The 22,143-nt window shown below is 45.9% G+C and overlaps 1 protein-coding gene across 1 annotated transcript in view; it reads right to left on the bottom strand.

Moving 5' to 3' along the window:
• GALNT16 (UDP-N-acetyl-alpha-D-galactosamine:polypeptide N-acetylgalactosaminyltransferase 16) overlaps positions 1 to 18,653 on the bottom strand; it is a 48,495-nt gene extending 29,842 nt beyond the window's left edge. The window contains exons 1-8 of the mRNA XM_006865580.1: positions 18,502 to 18,653; positions 16,257 to 16,355; positions 13,390 to 13,457; positions 12,788 to 12,853; positions 7,920 to 8,041; positions 5,733 to 5,820; positions 4,232 to 4,316; positions 3,831 to 3,934 (exon numbers count right to left, since the gene is read on the bottom strand). Of these exons, the coding sequence (XP_006865642.1) occupies positions 3,831 to 3,934; positions 4,232 to 4,316; positions 5,733 to 5,820; positions 7,920 to 7,940 (298 nt within the window). The 5' untranslated portion in view covers positions 7,941 to 8,041; positions 12,788 to 12,853; positions 13,390 to 13,457; positions 16,257 to 16,355; positions 18,502 to 18,653. The remainder of the gene's footprint in view (positions 1 to 3,830; positions 3,935 to 4,231; positions 4,317 to 5,732; positions 5,821 to 7,919; positions 8,042 to 12,787; positions 12,854 to 13,389; positions 13,458 to 16,256; positions 16,356 to 18,501) is intronic.
• Between the last annotated feature and the right edge of the window lie 3,490 nt (positions 18,654 to 22,143).

Genomic DNA, 22,143 nt, shown 5'->3' with positions numbered 1-22,143 from the left:
ACGCTGGTGGTCCTGGCCAGGTCTGGGGGCTCTCAGCTGGCATAGCCAGTTGTTGGTATCCCCATGACAAGCAAAAGGCGAGGGAAGAGGTAGGAGGAAGGTCCACCCAGGGAATGATTACCAATAAGCTAGCTAAGCTCGGTCTTACTCGTGCTTACTCACTAATCTGTAGTCAACAATTTCACAGTGTAAGCACTCACTGAGTGGCATTGTGTGATCTATGTTTAAAAGGATCCTTCAAGAAGTTTTGGTGGCACAATGGGTTAAGTGCTGTGCTGCTAACTGAAAGGTCAGCAGTTTGAAGCCACTTCATGGGAGAAAGATGAGACGGACTGCTATTAAGAATGGGCAGAGTATTTGAACAGACATTTCTCCAAGAAGAAATCCAAATGGCCAACAAACACTTGAAAAGATCTCAACAGCATTAGTCATTTGCATTAGGAAAATGCAACTCTAAACCAATGAGATGCCACTAAGATGGCTACAATAAAAAGAAAATAAGTATTTGAAAGGATGTAGCAAAATTGGAATCCTCATACACTGTTAGTGAGATGTAAAATAGTTTAGCCGCTGTGAAAAGCAGTTTGATGGTTTCTCAAAATGTCAAACAGAATTATCACGTGACCCAGCAACTCCACTCCCAGGTATGAAAAAAAAAAGTATGCAAACCAAAACTTGAACGCAAATGTTTACGGCAGCACTATTCACGTTAGTCCAAAGGTAGAAATAACCCAAATGCCCATCAACTGGTGAATACATAAACAACAGGCACACATACAGTGGAATCGTATTCAGGCCTAAGAAGGAAGTGCTTATGAACCTTGAAAACATTATGCTGAATAAAAGAAGCCAGATACAAAAGATCACGCAAGGTGATTCCATTTATATGAACTCTGCAGAATCGGTAAATCCATGGAGACAGAAAGCAGATTGGTGGTTGCCAGGGACTGTAGGGAAGGGGAATAGGGAATGACTCTTATTGGACAGAGAGTTTTCTCCGGGGCTGATGAAAATGTTGCGGAAGTAGATGTAAATGGTGGTTGCACAACAATAGGAATGTACTGAATGCCACTGAAATGTACTATTTAAAAAGATTATTTTTATGGTACGTGAATTTCACCTCTACTTGAAACAACAAAAATGGATCCTTAAAGTTTAAGCCCAAGGTTTTCACATTTGCAAACCCCCACTCAAGGCAGTGTCTGGGCTCTCTTGGGGAACACAGGAAGAGTCTCAGTTTGGACATATCATTTTCACCATCAAAGGAATGAAATGAAAGGCTCAAACCCATCAGCAGTGGGAGTCTCACAGCTCCAAACCGGTCCCAGAAGCTCTGAGTGCCTGAGCACCACGACTGGCCGAGAAATTCCTTTGAATATCTTCTAAGAAACAAAACTCTCCCCAGAACCACTTCGTAGTTCACCTTTCAAGTTCCCCAACCATTGCACCCTTGGCACCCTCTCCTCAGGTGGAGTTTAGAGTCTGCTGTTTGATCATTCTCTGTTTTTCTGTCAGGCCCGGCCTTACAGAAGGGGCTTCTGGATGCAGCTCCCATCCCCGTATGTCTTTACAGGAAACCAGCTTTGTCAAAGCTCCGTGAAAGGGATTCAGAAGGAAGGGTCATTGCACCCCAGATCCCAGGATTTACACCTCCAAACACCTACCTAGAAACGGTTGAGTTTAGTTACAAAGTAAGAGAAAGTCCAGTGCCTGTTGCCACTGTAGCTGGTTGTGAGTTGGAATCAGGCCTTTGTTAAGTCCCAGTGCTGTCTGTTTCCTGATCAGAGATATGGGGAAAAGGGTTCTTTCTGCTCACAATATCTTCTCAGAATCACAGAATTTAACTTTGCTTACATCCCACAACACTTCAGCAGTTCTGGTCAAGGAGTTAGAGATGCCTATAAGACATGGAGTTTCCACGACTGAAACTCAGTTTTCCCATCTGTCAAATGGGAGAGATACCATCAGATCTCCTTTCACAAGGAAGCCAGGCAGGATGAAAAAGGAAACTGGGAAAGCAGGGGTCCTTCGCGAGCAAGAACAGGCCACAAAGAATCTTCCCAGCCCACTCTCCAGCCTTCTCCACCTTGCTCTGCACCTGGAGAACTGCTGGGGAGCAACACCACTGGGTTCCTTCCCTCAGAGTGACAGGTTCAGCCAGTAGGAGGTGAGAGGGGAAGCAGAGTAAGGGGCAGTGTTTATCCCCTTGGCACCTGTACCTGGTGTCACAGACAGATTGGGCATGAGGGTTCCTGTCAGGGATCTCGCCACAAAGCTCCAGACTTAGGGGGTGGCTACACTTCTCAGCTGTCACCGTCCATAACATGCTGTCTCTTGTGGTTCCCCATACCCTGTTCTTATCATATCAACCCTCCTCAGAGGGCCGGGCCAGAACCCTGGGCATACACACCCCACTGAATCAGACCCTCACCAGCAACCATGGGAGAGACATGCTCTTTCCTTCCCACGTTGCAAATGAAATCTATCCCAAAAGGTTGCCTGGCTTCCCAGAACCTTTCCACACTGCATGTGGCCCTGGGGTGACATGCTGAAAAGTCAGTGTGTCAGGGGCAGTAAACCCATCTCCACCTTCTCCAGGTCCCTTCTCTGTCCCCATCTCCTGCTGGGTCTCCAGAGTTCCTTACAACATCGTGACTAGTGGGAATAGCCACCAGCCATGATCTCATTTGGAGTCCTGGTGTGGCACTGCAGGCTAATGCACTAGACCGCAAGATTGATTTGAACCTCAAGGTTGGTGGTTCAAACCCACCAGCCGCTCCTTGAAAACCCTAGACAGAGTTGCTAAGAGTCCAAACCTACTCAATGGCACTTAACAACAACAAGCAAATTGAGGCTTAGGAGACTTATTTTGCCCAGGGCCAAACAGCTGTTAGATGGTGAGTGGGGTCCAGATCTGTACTCAGGCCATGTGACCCCATTGCTTACATCAACACTTACTGCCCACTTCCCAGGCTTTCTGCTAATAAGCAGATGTGGCAAGGGGAGCAATCACATGTTTAATCTGCAGTCCATGTTATAGTCTATGTGTTCTTCCACACACCTCTGCCCACACATTCCCTCGAGCACTTAATAAGTCCCGTGGCTTACTAGCTATGTGTCTTTGGACAAATGACTTAACCGAGTCTCTGTGCCTCACTTTCTTTATCTGTAAAATGGAAATAATAATGTTGTTGTTAACTGCCATTGAGTCTGTTCCAACTTACAGAAACCCAATATACGGTTTCCAAGGAGCAGTGGTTAGCAGTCCAGTGCTTATTCTACAGTGCCACACTAGGACTCGGAGATAGTAATAGTACTTACATATAATAACTGTTGTTAAGTGTCACTGCGCTGGTAATAAGTATATAGGATTTCTGAGGTTGTAAACCTTGGAAGGAGCAGAAAGCCTCATCTTTCTCCAGCAGATCAGTTGGTGGATTTGAACCACTGACCTGGTGATTTGCAGTTCATTGCTTATCCTACAGAGACAACATGCTTCATACTTAAAATAATAGTATTTATAATAATAGCACTTACATTAGGGTCATTGTGAGGATTACATGAGTTAATATGTGTAAATCCCTCAGAAGAGAGTCTCCTATAAATGAAATCAGGATTACTGATTATTATTACAGTAGAGCTGATACTCGATGGAGCTGCCTTATTTTTCTGGTCTCACAAGTTTCCACTGTTGAGAGGGTACAGTGTTCCCACTTTCCTATTGTTCAATTTAGTGGAGACTATTTATTTTCCTTTGTTGACAGCTTTCCACCTTACAAAGGTTCTTGCTTTCCCAGTCTATATTATTACTGCATTATTTCCCAACTTACCAAAATTTTCTCCTCCCCAGATGTCCATCTGGGCATCATACTTTCCCAAGTGGTTAAACCAGGACTTGTCGATTACAAAGATTCCTCCAGCTATGACTGGTGTCCTAGAAGTAGGAGAGGAACAAGGAGCCCCTTTAGACGGTCCTAGGAACCAAGGCTGTTTCCCCCAGAATCTTCTGCTTGCAGCATCCTTGGAGCAGGATATCTGGTAAGCTTCCTGGCCCCTCAAAGCTGTTCCCATGGTCTTTGTCCTCTCTGTTCCTGGAGACAAGACTCAAGGGCCCAGAGCAGAGTTGGTGTTTAGACTGTGCACCCTCAGGAGTCTCAGGCGTCTGATATGGCCTCCCAGGAACCACCCAAGTCTCTGACCCAGGGAAAGAAGTGTCCACAGCAACCCTGACCTTATGGGCCTGGTGGGATCTGTCCGGCTCATCTTCTGCTCAAGAGGGATCTGTTCCCACTTGAAATGTAGGCTCCAGTCGAACCCTAAGGGACAGAGCAAGTTGAGGGTGAGGGTCATGGCAGGGCCCACTGGGCTGTTGACTCCTCTCCCTCTGCCACCCCTCACTCTCTCTGGATGAGAGTCCTGGCTCGCAGAGGGCCCTGGGCTCTCCATGCTTCCACTCCTTTTTTCAGATGAGACAAGTGCCTACCCTCATGGAGTTTACAATCTAATAGGCAAGGCTGAAACAGAAAAATAATTAAATGGATAATATGTCAGTCACGGGTAATAAGTACTAAAAAATAAATAGAAAGAGTTGTCAGAAAAGTCTCTGAAGTTAGAGCAGAGATCAGAATGAAGGATGACTCCATAGAGACCTGGAGAAATGGAAGTCCAGTTGGTGCAAAGGCCCTGCAGTACTTTCCCAAAGGGGAAATGCCTGGCTCCCTTCGGAATCCCACCCAAAGGATCTAACTAATGTCTCTGTGCAGTTTTTAGGAGTCCAGGTTCCAAATGGGAAACCCACTGCATCCACTAGCTTCTAGCAGCGAATTCTCTAGGGCAGCTCTTTCCAAGAACTTTCCTCTATAATAGAAATGTTCTATATCCATGCTGCTCAATATGGTAGCCACTAGACTTATTCGAGGCTCCTGGTGTGGCGCTGTAGGATAAGCACTGGGCTGCTATCCGCAAAGTTAGTCTAAAGGTCAGCAGTTCAAACCCACCAGTTACTCCTTGGAAATGCTATACAGGGTGCTATGACTCGACAGCACTTCACAACAAGCCTTATTTAATGAGGAGACTAGGTGGTATGACAGTTAAGCACTTAGCTGCTAACTGAAAGGTTGGTGGTTCGAACTCACTCAGCAGCTCCAAGAGAGAAAAATCTGGCAATCTTCTCCCATCCATTTTAGGATTACAGCTTAAAAAGACACTTAGGTAGTTCTACTCTGTCACATGGGGTCACGAGGAGTTGAACAATAACAACCTTATTTAGCTACAGAGCTCTGAAATGTGGCTAGTGTTACTTGGCAGCTATATTTTAAAATTGATTTCCATTTTAATTAGTTTAAATTTAAATAACCAAATGTGGCTATTGTCCATTTTTGGGGACAGTGAGGCTGTTATGTCTAGAGGCTCCCCCTCTTGCACCACCAGGACAACTATGACATCATGCCCTTCTGCAGGGATTTGTGGGGCCATGGTCCCTGCGCTGGCAGTATTTGAGAAGGATGTATTAATGTTGGGACAAGGATTGGAGCCCAGCCCTTTAATGGCATCAGGAGTTTATAAGTGCCAGCTCTAGTCTTTGTCCCCATCCCAAGGCTCTACTCAAGTCTCCTTCACTTTCTCCTTGGAGGGAAGGCATACAGGAAGCTCTCTGGATAGCTGGTACAAAGAGCACCAAGCCAGGTCCTTTGTCTGCTCTCACCAGCCCCTCCCCAGAGAACAAGACCCACCTCCTCTAAGGTCAGCAGACGCTGCAAGGTAGGCAAAATTATCCAGACTGATGACGTCAATGATGGGGCTCACCACGCGGGTGTGGTCCTAGGAGAGGAGACACAAGGTGATGTGAAGTCAGAGGCTTCTCTGTGAAGAAAGACCCAACCACCTGCCCTCTCTGAGACCTGGGGCCTTGATGCTTCCTGCAGGATGTGCCTCAGGCCAAACCAGAACCCTGGCAGAGTCCTAGGAGCTGTGCTGCACCACCACACACAGGCTCCTTAGAGGTCCCGGGTACACATGCTCTCCCAGCCTCTTTCTCTGCCATGGTTCTGAGCCCTGCTGGGATCTCACCTCCTCAGTGAAGCCCTCTTGATTACTGCAGGTGGAAGGAATTTCTCCTTCCTTTAAACTGCTCTCACAATTATAGCTTAGATCATTGCTGAGACATGTAATACTTTGAACTATGGTTTATTGATTGCCATTTATCTTCCTATAGGTGCGGGGTGAGTCTTCCCAGCTGGACCACCATCAGCTTGAGGGCAGGGACCCTGAGGTCTCTGTGTTACCTGGGTATGATGACTCTGTCACATTCACTTCAAGGTCGGACTTCATCACCCCTCAGGACACAAATCCAGCTCCAAAATATTGAGGAGTAATGTCCATTTCACTAAAGGTTTCTTTTCTTGTGTGAGTGTGATACTACACAGCAAAGCATCATCCCCGTTTCATTAGCCCTCTCTTCTCTCTACCTTCACGGAGGAACACAGAAGACAGCCTCTTCTCTTCCTCACATGCTGACATAAATCTTCTGGTCTGAAACTTGGAATTCAGTTCTTTTCCTTAGCTCGCACACCCTTGCAGGACAATGAAACCCTTGGGGGTGACTGATCACGAGAGACCATTTGCATTCCTCACAGTGCTGGGGTGGGGTGGGGTAGGGGGAAGCTCTCTGCATCCTTTTCACAGGCATTTTTAAAAACTGAGATATAATTCACATATTATAAAATGCATCATTTCACATACACAGCCCACTGGTGTTTAGTGTATTCACAAGTTTGTAAAAGGATCACCACTCTCTAATTCCAGAATATTTCCAATAAGAAACATCACACCCATCAGCAGCCATGCCTCATCCTCACCCACTGAAAAACACTCATCTACTTTTTAAAACTTAGAATCTACAAATCTCTATGAATTTGCCTATTCTGGACACTTCATATAAATGGAATCATACAGCATGGATTGGCTTTCACAGTGTTGTTTGTCTCTTCCACTTACAATGCTTTTAAAGGAGGCTTGGTGGGGCTACAGTTTAATTGCTAGCCACAAGGTCAGCAGTTCAAACCGATCAATAGTGCATTAGCGTTCCTGTTTCTCTAGATCCTCATTAACACTCATTATTGTCCATCTTTTTATTTATTTATTTTTTGTGGTAAAATATATATCACACAAATTTTGCTGTTTTCATCAATCTTAAGTGTATTGTCCATATGGTGCTGTAGGATAAACTACTAGCCAGCAAGGCCAGTTTGAACCACAAGGTCAGCAGTTCAAACCCACCAGCTGCTCCTCAGAAACCCTTTAAAGGTGAGTCAGTACCAACTGGATAGCACCTAACAATAGCAACAACAACAGAGGGTATGAAGTGGTCTCTGCATTTCCCTATTGACTAGTGACATTGAGCATCTTTTTGTGTGGCTAATTGGCCATTTGTATATATCTTCCTTGGAGAAATGTCTATTAAAATTCTTTGCCCATTTTAAAATGGAGTTTTTTGAGTTGTAATTGCCAAATCCTTCCCATTTCAGAAAATGGAGACACATGGTAGGACCCCCTGCCCTCTCTGCTATTTGAAAACAGCTGCCTATTCTCTCTCTTTCTTGGGGTTTCGGTGAAAGCTCCCCCAACTCAGGACTCCCACATCCCCCAGGAGAAAACCACCACCCAGGCCCTGTAGGGGGTTTTAGAGCTCACCCAGGTGTTCATCAATTTCATTCTCACAAACACCAGTGAGGCAAAAACTACAATTATTCCCATTTTCAGAGAGGAAAAATTCTATGAAGTAAAGTCACTCAGTTTTTAGCAAAAAAGTTAGGCTTCAAACATGGCTCCTCTGACTCCAAAGTTCATTCTGTATGCCAGAAGCATGGTGGGAAACTTCCTAAAGGACACTCGTCTCCCTGAAGGACAGTAGGACTTACCTCCTTCACCCGCTGCAGCATGGGCTGCAGCCACTCAGTGTTCACTTCACAGTGGCTGTCCAGAAAGGTAAGGACAGCAGCAGTGGCCACGTCTGCCCCTCGAACCCGTGACCGGATAAGCCCTGCAGTGAGAGTGGACAGGCATTGGTGCTGGGAGGGAGGGGAGAACTGGTGCCAACTTGCTTCCCACCACACTCCTTGAACTGAGGCTGCCTCTGAGCTACTGTGACTGAATTGTACTTGCCCTTCTGTTTGCTGCCTTCCCTCCCTTTACTCTGCCCATCCATCCATCAGCCTTTCATTATTCCAGGGTCATTCCTTGAGTACCCACCCCATGCCAGACACTGTTCTAGGCTCTAGGGACACATCAATGAACTGTCATAGCTTAATGAATAGAAACTGCTGTAAAGTGTGGTTTGATACTTATTATAGATTGAACTATTGCCACACTGCCTCCACCTCCCCACCCCCACAAAATGTACTATAAAGCCTAATCTCTATGCTTGTGGTTATAATCCCATTTAGGATTGTTTGTTTGGAGCAGGATTAGTGTAGGGTGAAGTGAGTCAACTTTTGAGATATAAAGAGATGAAATAAGCAAACTAGGAATCCCTCAGGTTGGAAGGAATTAAAATATGCCTGGGGAAGAGCTGCTTCCTCAAAGTAGAGTTGACCTTAATGATGAAAATGGAGTACAGCTTTCAGGACCTTCAGTTGCTGATGGGGCACAACTCAAAATGGGAAGAAACAGCTGCAAACATCCGTTAATAAGGATCAAGCCTATCCCCTCAGTACACAGGGTTGGTTGTTCATTGTTGTTGTTAAGTGCCGTTGAGTCGGTTCCGGCCCATAGTGACCCTGTATAGGGTTTTCAAGGAGCAGCTGGTGAGCTTTAACTGCTAACCTTGCAATTCAAACAGCTTTGCAGTATGGCGCATTAATTCACAGCAACACACCAGAACTCCTACACAGGGTTGGTAGGGACAGGCAATTTAGACACTGGCTACTTAAAATGAAGGGGTTATAAAGGCATGAAGCGGCTGACTTACAAGTTTTCAAGAGTAAATTTCATTTCAGAGTGAGAGGGTGAGGGTATTATCTTCACTGAATAGTTTTCATCTTATTTAGACAGGTCTGGTGAAAGGAGATATGGATAGGATATTTTTGATTCAGCAGTAAGTCATTGTTATCATGACTAATTGCAATTGTCACAACTGTAAAGGTAGAAGATGCATAACAAAAATGGGGGGAGTCATTATTCTTGCATTCCAGGAACAGAGGACCCTAGGACCATCAAGAGGAAAGAGCATGAGCGGACTGTGGAATCTTAACCAGAGAAGCAGCAACACCAAATGAAGGCAGAGGTGATGGCATGGAGAGACAGAAAAGTTGTCATTGTAATGAACAAAATACGATTGGTTAAGTGCAAAACCGATGTTCTGCCAAGTAAACTATCATTCAATTCACAATAAAAGCTTTTTAAAAAATTGATTAATAATCAGAACGTGGAATACACAAAGCATGAATCTAGGAAAATTCGAAGTACTTAAAAAATGAATTGGAATGCGTTAAGATTGCTGTCCCAAGCATTACTTGGCTGAAATGGATTAGTAGTGGTCATTTTGAATCATATAATTATATAGTTTACTTTATCAGGAAGAAAACTTGATGAGGAATGGCATCACATTCATCATGAAAAAGGGCACTTCAAGATCTATCTTGAAGTAATGTAATACAATGTAATAGGATAATATGACTACAAGCAAGACCAGTTAATATTAGTATTATTCAAATTTACACACTAACCATTAATTCCAGGGATGAGGGAACTGAAGAATTCTACCAACTTCTTCTGTCTGAAATTGATCAAGATGTATTGATAATTACAGGTGATTGCAAAGCAAAAGTTGGAACCAAAGAGATCAGAAACTAGAAATGATCCTGGAAATCACATGAAAGAATTTTGCAAGACTTATTAGGAGTTCTGGTGTGGTGCTGTGGCCTAATGCGCTGGACTGCAAAGTCGGTTTGAACCACAAATTTGGCAGTTCAAACTCATCAGCCGCTCCTTGGAAACCATATGCCGGGTCACTGTGGGTTGGGACCGACTCGACGGCACTTAACAACCACAACAACAATGACTTATTGAAGTCCTGGTATAGCCCTGTGGGTTAATGCACTGGACTGCAAGTTCAGTTTGAACCACAAGATTGGCAGGTCAAACTCACCAGCTGCTCCTTGGAAACCCTATATGGGGTCACTATGAGTCAGAACTGACTTGATGCCACTTGACAACAACAACAACAACAACAACAACAACAATGACTTATTGGACTTCTGGTGTGGCACTGTAAGATCAACACGGGACTACAAACCACAAGGTCAGCAGTTCAAACCCACCAGCTGCTCCTCAGAAACCCTATAAAGGGTTCCTATGAGTCAGAACTGACTTGATGGCACTTAACAACAACAACGACTTCTTCATTGCAAACACCTTTTAAAACAACATAAAAGATGACTGTACACATGGATTTCACCAGATGGAATATGCAGGAATAAAATTGACTACATCTGTGGAAAGCACCATGAAAAAGCTCCATATCATCAGCTAAAATAAGGTCAGGGGCAGACTGTGGAACAGACCATCAACTACTCATATGTAAGCTCAGGCTGAAGCTGAAAAAAATTAAAACAAGTCCAAAAGAACCAAAATATGACCTTATGTATATCCCACTAAAATTTAGAGACAATCTCAAGAACAGATTTGATGTATTAGGCATTAATGGTCAAAAACCAAAAGAGTTGTGGAATGACATCAAGAATATCCAACATGATAATCCCCACTTGACCTGGCTTCAATGACTGGATGATCAGAACTCAATTAGAAGAAGAACGAAGGGGGGTGGGAAGAGTAATCGGATACAATTGGATGAACTTGACTTACACCTATGGATGCCGTAGCTCAAAAGAGGGAACAAATCTTTACAGCAAGGCTCATTCCCAATCCCTCCATACAGAGTAGATAGGGATGGGCAACTTGGACATGGGCTACCCAAAATGGGGGGGGGGGGGCTACAAAGGCAAGAAGTGACTGGCTTACAAGCTTTCAAGAGGGAGCTTGGATCCAGAGTGCGTGGAGGGAGGTAGATTCTCCAGAGAGTAGTAACCAAGCTGTCTAGGTGGGGCTGATGAAAGGAGATGCAGATAGGTCTCTTGTGATACAATAGTGAATAATTGCTATCAGGACAGATTGTGAGGGTTGGAAATGTAAAGATAGATGTTTTGTAGGAAGGAGGTGTGTGATTAACTTTGCAGTCTAGGAGCGGAGGTCCCTGGGACCATGAAGAGAAAGGAGCGGAGAGCGGGACCCTACCCAGAGAAGCAGTGATGCCAGAGATGGAAGCAGAGACGTGGAGAGAGGAAGACCCAGAGAGGAAGAGGGGCTGTGTGCTGACGACCAGGGTTGGGGGTAGGCTTGCAGGGTATATCCTGCAGTTGGTCGATGATGCATGGAGGGAATTGTAACCATGGCAATGAAATGATATACAATAGGATGAATGTAAAACTCATGTTCTCCCATGTAAATTATCACATAATTCATAATAAAACTTAAAAAAAAAAAAAAGAATATCCAACATGAGAAAGCAAAAGGTCATTTTAAAAAAAGAATAAAAGAAGACAAAACTGGATGTCAGAAGGAACTCTGAAACTTGCTCTTGAGTACAGAGAAGCTAACACAACTGGAAGAAATGAGAAAGTAACAGAACCAAACAGAAAATGTCAAAGGGCAGATTGAGAAGTCAAAGTGAAGTATTATAATGAAATGTGCAAAGACTTGGAGTTAGAAAACCAAAAGGGAAGAACACACTCAGCATTTCTTAAGTGGAAATAACTGTAGAAAAAGTTCAAGCCTTTACTTGCGATATTGAAAGATTTTATGGTCAAAATACTGAGTGATGCAGGAAGCATCAATAGAAGATGAAAGGAATTCACAGTCTCTGTATCAAAAAGAATTGGTTGATGTTTAACCATTTCAAGAGGTAGTATATGATCAAGAACCAATGGTATTGAAGGAAAAAGTCAAAGCTGCATTGAAGGCTTTGGCAAAAAACAAGGCTCCAGGGATTGGCAAAATACAAATTGAAATGTCTCAACAAACAGATACAACACTGGAAATGTTCATTTATCTATTTATTCCTGACCAAGGCCTTTGCTTGCAGCATCCCAAAACTAGAACACCCTTCCTTGCTCCCTTTTGCCAGTCCCATGGCCTTCAGCCCCAGTAAGACCTACCTCCTTCCCAGAAGTTCTTCCTGGTCATCCCAGCTCTCCCTTAGCGCCTCTTCTGCAATCTCCATGTTACTCACACATAACTATAGCCAGCCTGTTGCTGGGTGGATTCTGGCTCCTTGGCTGCATAATAAGTTCTCCGAAGGCAGGGACTCTACTTTATACTTCTTTTGTGTCCCCTAGAGTGCCAGGCACCTATGGACTATACCACAGGTGATGTGTCAAAGCACTTCTTGATTGGAAATGCAGTTATATCCACATTGTACTGCCCTTTGCATTTCTCAAAGCATCTCCACAAAGCCTATCCCATCCAGTCCTCACAGTTACCTTACATGGCACAAAGGGCATTATTATTATCTCTGTTTCTCAGAAGAGACAAGGAAGTTATCCAGAAGAAGAGCAACTTGCCTATGTGGTCCCAGGATGGGGCTGGAACAGCATGTCTTTCTGTAGACATTGCTCTCAGCCCATCAAAGATGCAGCAGGGTTCTGCTGTCTTGTCATGATTAAAGGGTGTAGGGATGTGCACAGGAATGGACCAAGATGGTCCATGGGCAGCTCAGGACCCAGGGACTCACCTTCCCTCCGGTCATTGCGCAGGCACTTGACCTTGGGGATCCTGGTCAGGAGCAGACAATCTTCAGCTAGGGATGTTGTTAGGGAGAAAGAAAGAAAGTTCCTTCAGATATGGGTCATGGAACTGCCCCATAACAGGGTCAGGGAAAGGGCCAGAAATAGGGGTTGCATGGAGGGGTATGGTCATGTCTGCTGGCCTCCTTCTTCCAGGCTAGACCATCTGAGGAATGCCTGTGTCTATAATGTTACCCAGCAGGGGGCGTCAAGCAGCAACTCCATTGCCAGCTCAACTCTTGAAGAGAAAGGTTAAAGAGACAATCTGGTATGGCAGCTGTGATAACACAGGACGCTATTATTACTGTTTCTTTTCTTTAAATTGTCTATTCATTGGTGCCTCATCCAAAGCAACAGTACTCTATGCCCTCCTTTAGCACTGAGGAGAATGGTAAGGGAGGGGACCTCAAAAAGACTGAGGATCTAGATTGAGGGAAGAGAGAGAAAACATTCATAGTCTGTGGTGGCCAGAACAATCCAAGGGTGCTTGCCTAGAGTTTTGGGGAGATAGTGGGTAAGAGGGCTGTGCAAAAGGAAGGTGAATACTTACGATCTGAACTGAAGTCATCCACTAAAATGATCTCCTGGATCAAGTTGGCAGGTGTTCGGTTCAGGACACTGGAGCAGCAGTGGGGACAGAAAGGAGCTTGGACTTAAAGGGTCACTTCCCATTCATCTCTCCCACTACACAGTTCTGGGGCCGGCATATTCCCATGGGCAGCTGATCAGTGACTGAGAACAGTGTGTTCCTCAGGATCTGCCAGGGACCCGTCAAACACTTTTTGTACACCCTCAGGCACTTGGAACTGACCCCAGATTGGGGAAGGGGTGTGGCTAGGACTGCCTAATTGAGTTGGGGGAGATGGGAGCTGCAGTTGCTCCAGCTGCCTGAAGTTTAACAAGCCCTGCCCAGGGACAACCCCTAGCTGGACCTGGAATGGGCTGCCTGGGAGGCCTCATGGTTCAAAAGGAATCCCTGTGTGGTGCACACAGAAATTCAGGTTAAAGGTGTGAGTCAATCCAGAGGTGCCCTGGAAGAAAGGCCTGGTGATCTACTTCCCAAAAGATCAGTCATCAAAAACCCTATAGATTGGTTATTCATTGCAGTGACCACACAGAATGTACAGGCAATACTCATGACTATGGGGTTTATTAGGAAAGATGTTATTGTTAGGTGCCATCAAGTTGGATCCAACTCATGGCAACCCAGTACACAATAGAACAAAACACTGCCCAGCCCTGTACCATCCTCACAATTGTTGCTGTTGTGACAATCCATCTCATTGGGGGATCTTCCACTTTTTCTCTGACCATCCATTTTACCAAACATGATGTCCTTCTCCAGGGACTGGTCATTTCTGATAACATGTTTGAGAGTCTGAGAGATGATGTCTCACCATCCTGGCTTCTAAAGAGCATTCTGGCTATACTCATCCAAAACAGATTTGTTTGTTCTTGTGGCAGTCCATGGTACAATTTTTTTTTGTGTGTGAAGGTTTTATTGTAACTTGAGTGGTATTTTACATATAAGAACATCAGTTTTGCACTTAACCTATCTTATTTCATTTCATTGCAATAATTGCAATCCCCTCCATGCATCATCATTCAACAGTATTTGCTTCTATTACTTCTGTTTTGTTTTTTTTGATATACACAAAAGCTCTCAGGAATATATAATCATTTAAGCAACAAAAGGGCACATTCTACAAGCCTGCCTCCTAGCAGCTAGCACACAGCCTTTCTCTTTCCACGAGTCTAGAGTCCTCAGCTGCTCTCTCTCTCTCCATGACCTCATCTCTGCCTCCATCTCTGATGTCACTGATTCCCTGGGTAAAGTCCCACATTCCACTCATGCTCTTCTCCCTTGATGGTACTTTTAATATTCTTCTCCAACACCATAATTCAAATGCATCAATTCTAGCAGGGTACAATTTAGGATCAGAAACAACTCAGGATATAGCAATTCTACAGCCAGGACAGTGGCTTTTGAGCTGTACTACAAGCATGTTGTTGTTTTTGTTGTTGGTAAGTGCCATCAAGTCAGTTCCAATTCATGATTCCACTGTATAGGGTCTCCAAAGAGCAGCTAGTAAGCTTGAACCACCAGCCTTAAGGTTCAAACTGACTTTGCAGTCCAGCACATTAAACCCCACTGACTCAACCAGGATTACATGCATGGCTCTCTCTAAACTATGCCTCTCAGCCACAAAACATTTTGGCCACTACCCTGCTTGGCCAAGTGTTAACAAAATTCCTATTTTGTTGTTGTTGTTAAGTGGCATCTAGTCAGTTCTACAGCGGGGTCCATAATTGTCCAAAGGGCACTTTAATCTACAAGCCAGCCACTTGCTTAAAACACTCAGCCTCTCTCAGTCCGTGGGCCAGGAAGACCACTACTCTGTTTCTCTGTGCTCTTGTCTCTGGTGCTGCCTCTGCAGTCTCTACCTTCTCTGCTACCATTGCCTCTCTGCACAGGGAACTCACAGTCCAAAAAACTCACTCTGCTTGTGACTTGTGTCTTTTGATGATCATGAGATCTTGGTCCTGCTTTTGAGATGGCTTATTTAAAACCCCAATGAATCCCCATGTTAAAGTACTGTACAAACTATTTGCATCATTCCACACACATTTGGTAGTAGTTGTGAAAACTATGGCTAGAAGAGCCATATTAAGTAAGTTTACTTTATCAAATGAATACATTATCTAAGTAATAATAGCTAAAGTCGGGCAATGATAAAAAGCAAAGGAATAAACAAATGCAAACAAATGTATCTTTTGTGAAATTTTCTTAAATACATTATGTGTAACCCAAAACAAAACCAAAAAACCCTATGGAGCATAGCTCTAATCTAATCTGTTCAGAATTGACTTGGCAGCACCTATTCTCCTGTTTGTTTTTTAATGGATCTTGAAGTTTGTTCTCAGGAATACCCTTCCACTGTCCTTGGGAGTGGAAAGCCAAGCTTCCTGAATTTCTGGAATGCCCCTGGGAACTCCTTTCCAAATCCTATTTCTGTCTATGTTCATTGAGGAAACAGGGTGAGTGGGGTTGAAAACTGACCACAGGGCCAAGCTCAAGAGAAAGCCAGAAGAAATCTGTCTGATTCACACCTGCCTAAGGTCTGCTGTCCACTCTGCTGCCTTCCCCCACTTTAGGCCCCTGAATTTCTGCCCTCGCTCTGTATTGGACAGCTCTGATCCCTAGTTACCTGGTACCTGGGCAGGAGGGATGACCATCCTCTCCCTGAAGGTGCTGCATCTTGTGAATTCTTGGACTTCAAGGACTTTGCCCTGGACTCTGATTCCCCAGGCCTGCATGCTGTTTGGCCATGGTCTCCTATCTCAATGCCCACCCCTGCCAGAGGCTCAGTGGGTTCCCTCAGCACAGAGGAACAACGCTTCTGGGACTGTGCTTACCTCTTCACTGTGCGCAGGAGGGTGGAGCGGGCTTCATTGTGAAAGGTGATGATGATGCTAGTGGCTGGCAGGTCCAACGAATAGGACACAGATGGGCAACTGTGGGGAGGGAGGGGGCGGCAAGGTCATAGGCCAGCAGTGTGAGCAGGCGTGAGCTTTCCTTTACCTGCTCCTCCCTGTAATGCCCCTGAGGAGCTGAAAAGGAAGCCCCTCTGCCCCTCCCCTCAGCCCACTCAGGCTCAGCACTCACATAGGACCCAGCCTGGAGGCTGCAGGGAGGCAGCAAATTGGGGGACATTTCCAGGCCTAGGGGCTCTTTACCAAAGACCGAAAATATCTGGAGTCCCACATCCATTACGTGTTAGCAGGATTCCTCCCACGTGCAGACGCTGCACTCGACCTGGAGACAGCACTGAACAGACGAAACTCTCTGCCCTATGGAGTGAATGTTCTAGCAGGTCAAGTGAGACCAAATGCAGGCCCAGAGGGAAAACAGCCTCCTTTGTCTTCTGATACTCTGGACCTCCTCCGTCTCCTCTCCATCTCTCCTGACATTTGGTAGGATCTGAAGAGGAATTGCCCTCCCCACCTGCCTGCCAGTAGGTTCCGTGCCCTCCCTGCACAGACACAAGCAGCCAGCTGGGAACACCAGGCAGGGCCCAGCCTCACTCTTCATGGGTCTCCTGGAGCAAACCAACAGCTGCTAAAGACTACCTTGCTCCTTCCCATGCTGCTCCTGGCCTGCTGTCTCCCCTTCTCAAGAAGGAGAAGTAAAGCAATCCATTGCTGCCTTTCTGCGAACACATTTGTCTGTGCTCCCAGGTCAGCTGCTTTTCGTGGTGATCTTCTTCATTACAACTGCTCTCTGGCCATTCCAGCAATGACTACGTTTTCATTATGATATTTATTCCACTGACAGCAGCGTAAAGCCAGATTCCCAGGCCCATTTCCTACCCTGCAAAGCAGATGGTCAGAAGGGCAGGAGTCCCGCCAGTCTGGGACCTCCCCAGGGGAGAAATGCTGAGAGACTTTAAAATAACTCTTCCTGGGAGACATGAGTGGGGGAAGGTAACCTTCTGCCTACTTGAAACCATACTTTCCAATGCCTGTCCTTAAGGAGGGCAGGCGGGCAGACTTGACAGTGGGAGAGGGAACTTAGAAATGGGGAGAAGCCGCAGTGGGGGATCCTGATCTCTGCATCTCCACCATCATCTTGGGGACCTAACCGAAGAGCCAGACACTTCCTGGGTGCCTAGTCTCACAGCAATGACCACCAGGGCTCCTAATTCCCTAATTATCTGGTATCCGGGCAGGAGGGATGCCCATTCTCTCCCTGAAGGTGGCAGGCCCACCCACTTAATCTGGAGGGTGGTCACTAAGAACTGCAGACACAAGGATGGCTCCGTTCCAAGCGCTCTGCTAGGTATTTGCGCAGAGCACGGAGGAGGCCCTGAACCCAGCCTAGGTCAGTAAGGAACCTCCCTAGGAGAAGAGAAGACTGGCCAAGTCTTCAAGGATGCCAGTGGGCTGGTGGTGGTGTGTTTGGGCGGAGGGAACAGCATGTGGAAGGGAGGAAAGTGGAGCACGGCATGCAGGTGAGAAGAGGCTGGGAGGCAGTCTAGGTCAGACCATGGGAAGGGGTGGCTTGTATTTGAGGATAAGGAGCTCAGACTTTTCTGTAGGTGATGGTGGGAGGAAGAAAGCCTGGAGGTTGAGGGCTCATAATCTAGATCAGGAAGTCTTATTTGGAGGGTTAAGGACTTGCCCAAGTTGGGACACTTCCTTGATCCTGGTCCCACCTCACCACACTGGGAGCATTAGAACAAGACCAGGAAGCATCATTGTTGGGAGGGCCTGAGGAGGTGGGGCCAGAGGGTGGGATGCTAGAGGGGGCAGCACGCAGCTTCCCACTGTTTGCATGGTGGGGTGGGGAACCTCTTCACCTCAGGCCCCATCAGCAGGGCACCTGAAACACCTGGCTCTCCTCTGACCATACAACAGGTCACTCTTGCCAGACTGAGGTGCTGGAGGGTTTCCTTGATCTTCACAGGCCTGCTTTCAACCTGGTCAGACCCTCAAAAAGTCAATAAAAGAAAGTTAGGTAAAACAATTGAGGGTGAGGGTTTGAATGTCTCAACTAGATTCTTGTTTATTTCTTAAATGCATGTGACTGAAAGGCAGCAAACTCAATAGTATGGGCTCTTTCCCCACCTTCCTTTCTCCATCGGCACAATGGAGGCCATACCTGTAATGGCGGGTGTCCCGGATGGGCCGGTCTGGGCTCAACTTGTCACTCTCCAATTGGTTGAAAGCATGCTGCCTGTAGGGGTCCTCTCCAGCTTTCAGTTGCTTGGCTGTAAGGTATGCTTTCTCATCAAAGCCTCTTGAGGGTGTTCCTGTCACCTAAGACAAAAGTCAGCATCAGAGGGGAGCTGAGGCCAGAGGACTGGTAAATAAAGTAGCCACTATGTGATAAATACTTACTACCCACCAGGTCTGAGTCTCTGCTTTACCTCACTTATACCTTACTGTAATTCTGTGAGGAAAAGATTCCATTCCCCCCATTATACAGATGAGGAAACAGGCTCACATGGGTTGGAAAAAAATGCCTAAGGTAAACGCTAGTAAGTTGCAGGGTCTGGATTCAAATCATGAATCCAGCAAAGAACCACGCTCTTAACCAATGTTGCTTGCTGGATATGAAGAGGGTGACTTGGTGGGTGCACCAGACCCCCAAGATGAGGTATCCTGAGGGGACCACAAACCAGACTAGAGAATACCAGCTACCTGTAGGGATGAACCTGGGCTAGGCACATAGGCAGTGCTTGATTAATAAAAGATCCAGCACTTGGACAAGCTCTTCACTGCCTGTGAGGACAAGCAAGCACTCACATGCTAATGCCAGAGCTGCCAGAGCTCACATGCACAGACAGTGATGTATCTTCTCGGGGACTTTTGCTTGCAGCTGAAACAATCCTATGTCAGACCCACTGGGTCCACAGTGCTAAGTGCTGAGGAGTAAAGGATGACAGCCTCCCTCCTTCTTAGCCACTCTCGACCCTGTACTCCCAAAGTCCCACCAGGAGACACACTGGGGAAGGACACATTGGAGATGAATGGATGGTTGAGTGCTTGAATCCTGACACCTCATTACGAACCACACCACAGGCTGGATCTTCCCCAGAGGGCCATGAAATATCATCAACTGTGATTGCATCCTGACTTCAATCCTTCCATCTGCTATGGGCCGGCAGAGGCAGCAGGGAGGTGGGTCTGGATTGCCCATTCACAGAACCCTTTCATGAGGACTCTGTCACCAGCCTGCTCCCCAGAGGGTTGGTCCCAAGAAGTCAGCCCAGCACCTTTGTGTTCTTCTGAGAACCCAGCTCCCAATGTCACTGGATAGAAATGCAGAAGGTCCCAGGACACAATCATGTCCTTAACTGCTGCCACTCTGTAAGGCTTTCACCCTGTCCTCAGAACCAGGGAGGGAGGGCTCCTCAGGTCCATGTTAGACACGGATGCCGAGGTATGTCTGTTGAGAATGGTGACAATGGCTAGGCTATTGCTCTAATGTTCGGCATCAGTTCCAGGGACTGAACAGATGGGGCAGCGTCCCCCATGGCCTTGAAATCCATATCAGGAAAGATAGGAGGAGGCAAGAATGGAGGGAGGGGACAGAAGGAGAATGGTCTGGCTTGAGCCCAGATTTCTAGAAGGATCTGAGCTACCAACCTTGAGAGTAAGAGGTAAAGAGAGATTCTTTGCATCCAAGAAAAAAGTAGATGCTAACTCTGCACCCCACCTTCCTCCCAGTTGAAAGTGTCAAACCAGTGATATGGAAAGCAGCCTCCAGTTGATGGTTAAAGAGCTAAAATAGGGGAAAACTGCAGAGGGATGATTTTTCTGAAGCTCCCAAAGTGAGAGTATATCACTTAATTATCCTACAAGTCAACTGTGGGAAATAACCATGTTGATTCATTTAGGACTTATGGCCACTCTGCGGGCTTCAGGAAACCTCTAAACATCATTCCATACTTACCCTATCATCCAATAAACATTTCTTGAGAACCCACCATGCACTAATCACCAGGGTCCCCTTGTATTATAAGTTCTGAAGACCTCCTGAGCACATTTATTTATGAATACCATAAATGAATGAATGCTTGAATTCACTCCATCACTTCACTTACCCATTCATTCACTCATGTATTCTAAAAAGCTCTGCTAAGAGCCTCACCTCCTATATGCTGGGAAATTTAAGGGATGTTTACAAGACTGTTCCCAAGTCTGCTGCCTTCCATACAAAACTTCCTTAGGGTCAAATAGAATGTTCTAGAAGAGGTCTGCTCAGCCAAGTTTCCCTAGAGAAGTTCCTTCCAAGACCTCAGAACTGAATTAGAAATTCTCAAAGACACAGTTAGGAAAACTCTGTTGCTTCCTCCCATGGCTCAACCCACCTTTAAAGTGGAACCAGGGCTTGGAATTAAACTCTTCACCTGTGAGACAACTGCTGAAGACAAGTGCCATGGGAACATCAGAAATCACTTCCTCCCAGAGATCTCAACTCTTCTTTCATATTGACTCAACAGTCCTTGGGATTTGGAATAGAAACATTTGTTGGCCCTCAGTCAACCCAGGGAGGGCAAAGTGGAGAAGGGTAGGGTGTGGATCACAGCAATTCCATGACCTTAGCAATGCCAGGCACTTACTTTCTACTCAGTCCCTCCCTGACCTCACTCCAGCCACAACCCAGAGCCATTCTACCATTCTACCTGATACCCAAGCTCCACTTCACTCATCAAGACCACAACTCATTTCTTTCCAGCTCTCAAACTCTCCTTTTCCCTTTAGCTTTGTTCTTTGATCTCGGAACTCTCAAGTCTTTGAGTGTCCCATGGGCATCTCATACTTAACAACTCAAATGTAGCTCCTCATTTTCCACCAAACATAGCTGTTTCTCTTGTGCCCCCTGTTGTAGAGGAGAACACATCCATTGTCCTGGCCTTCTAAGACACAAATTCAGGGGTCATCTTTGATGGCCTCCCCCATGCTCCACAGCATGTCTGTGCCCTGTGCACATATAACTGGTGTCCTGTAGGCAGACCATTAGTATTAAATTCACAAATACTTATTTGAAAATCTAGGTGCTGTGTACTGAACAATATGGAGGAACCATGTTCTTCTCAATCCTACCCCAGGCATGGCCATGAAGGACCCTGGAGAAGATTCCTCCAACCTGAAAGCACAGGCAACTGGGAGGGTGGGCCATAAACCCTACCCACTCCATCACTGGCTGGAGCTAGAGTCTTGGTTTCTCTTGGCCAAAAGAAGTCACATGCACTCAGGACTGGTGACTAGAGGATGTTGCTTCCCTTCTTCCCTTCTCTAGAGGGGAATTATACTGCTGGGATCCTGTTTTCCCATCAACAGTGCTTACTAAGCACTTGTTGTGGCACAAATGCATTATTTGGCTCCAGGCTGCAGTACTATATCTGGACCAGTCTGAGGCTCGAGATCCTGGGCTTGGAGCCACACACAGCCACTGGATGGGACTAAGTGTTGCTGTTTTCTGAAGGGGGTCAGGACATCGTGGGTGCTTTGTGAAATTCTTATAATACATTAGGCAGGGGCACATATTACACTGCTCTGAAATGTGTGCTTACTTCTCTTTCTTTTCTCATCTCTGAGCTGAACCTGTCATGTAGTAGGTACTCAACAAGTGTTTGCTGAATGAATGAATGAATGAAAGAAAACTTATATATTATCTTTCCTCTAAAGTTACTATCATCACCTGAGAGAGGAAACAGTAACAAGAAAATGAGAGCCTCAGACACACCACGTGAGCCCCCAGAGCATTGCTCTCCCTCAGGGAACAAGCCCCACA

This window comes from Chrysochloris asiatica, unplaced genomic scaffold (genome assembly GCF_000296735.1).
Source record: "Chrysochloris asiatica unplaced genomic scaffold, ChrAsi1.0 scaffold00079, whole genome shotgun sequence".
NCBI lineage: Eukaryota > Metazoa > Chordata > Mammalia > Afrosoricida > Chrysochloridae > Chrysochloris > Chrysochloris asiatica.
Note: the sequence above shows the minus strand (reverse complement) of the source record. Positions and strands in the feature narration are given on the sequence as shown.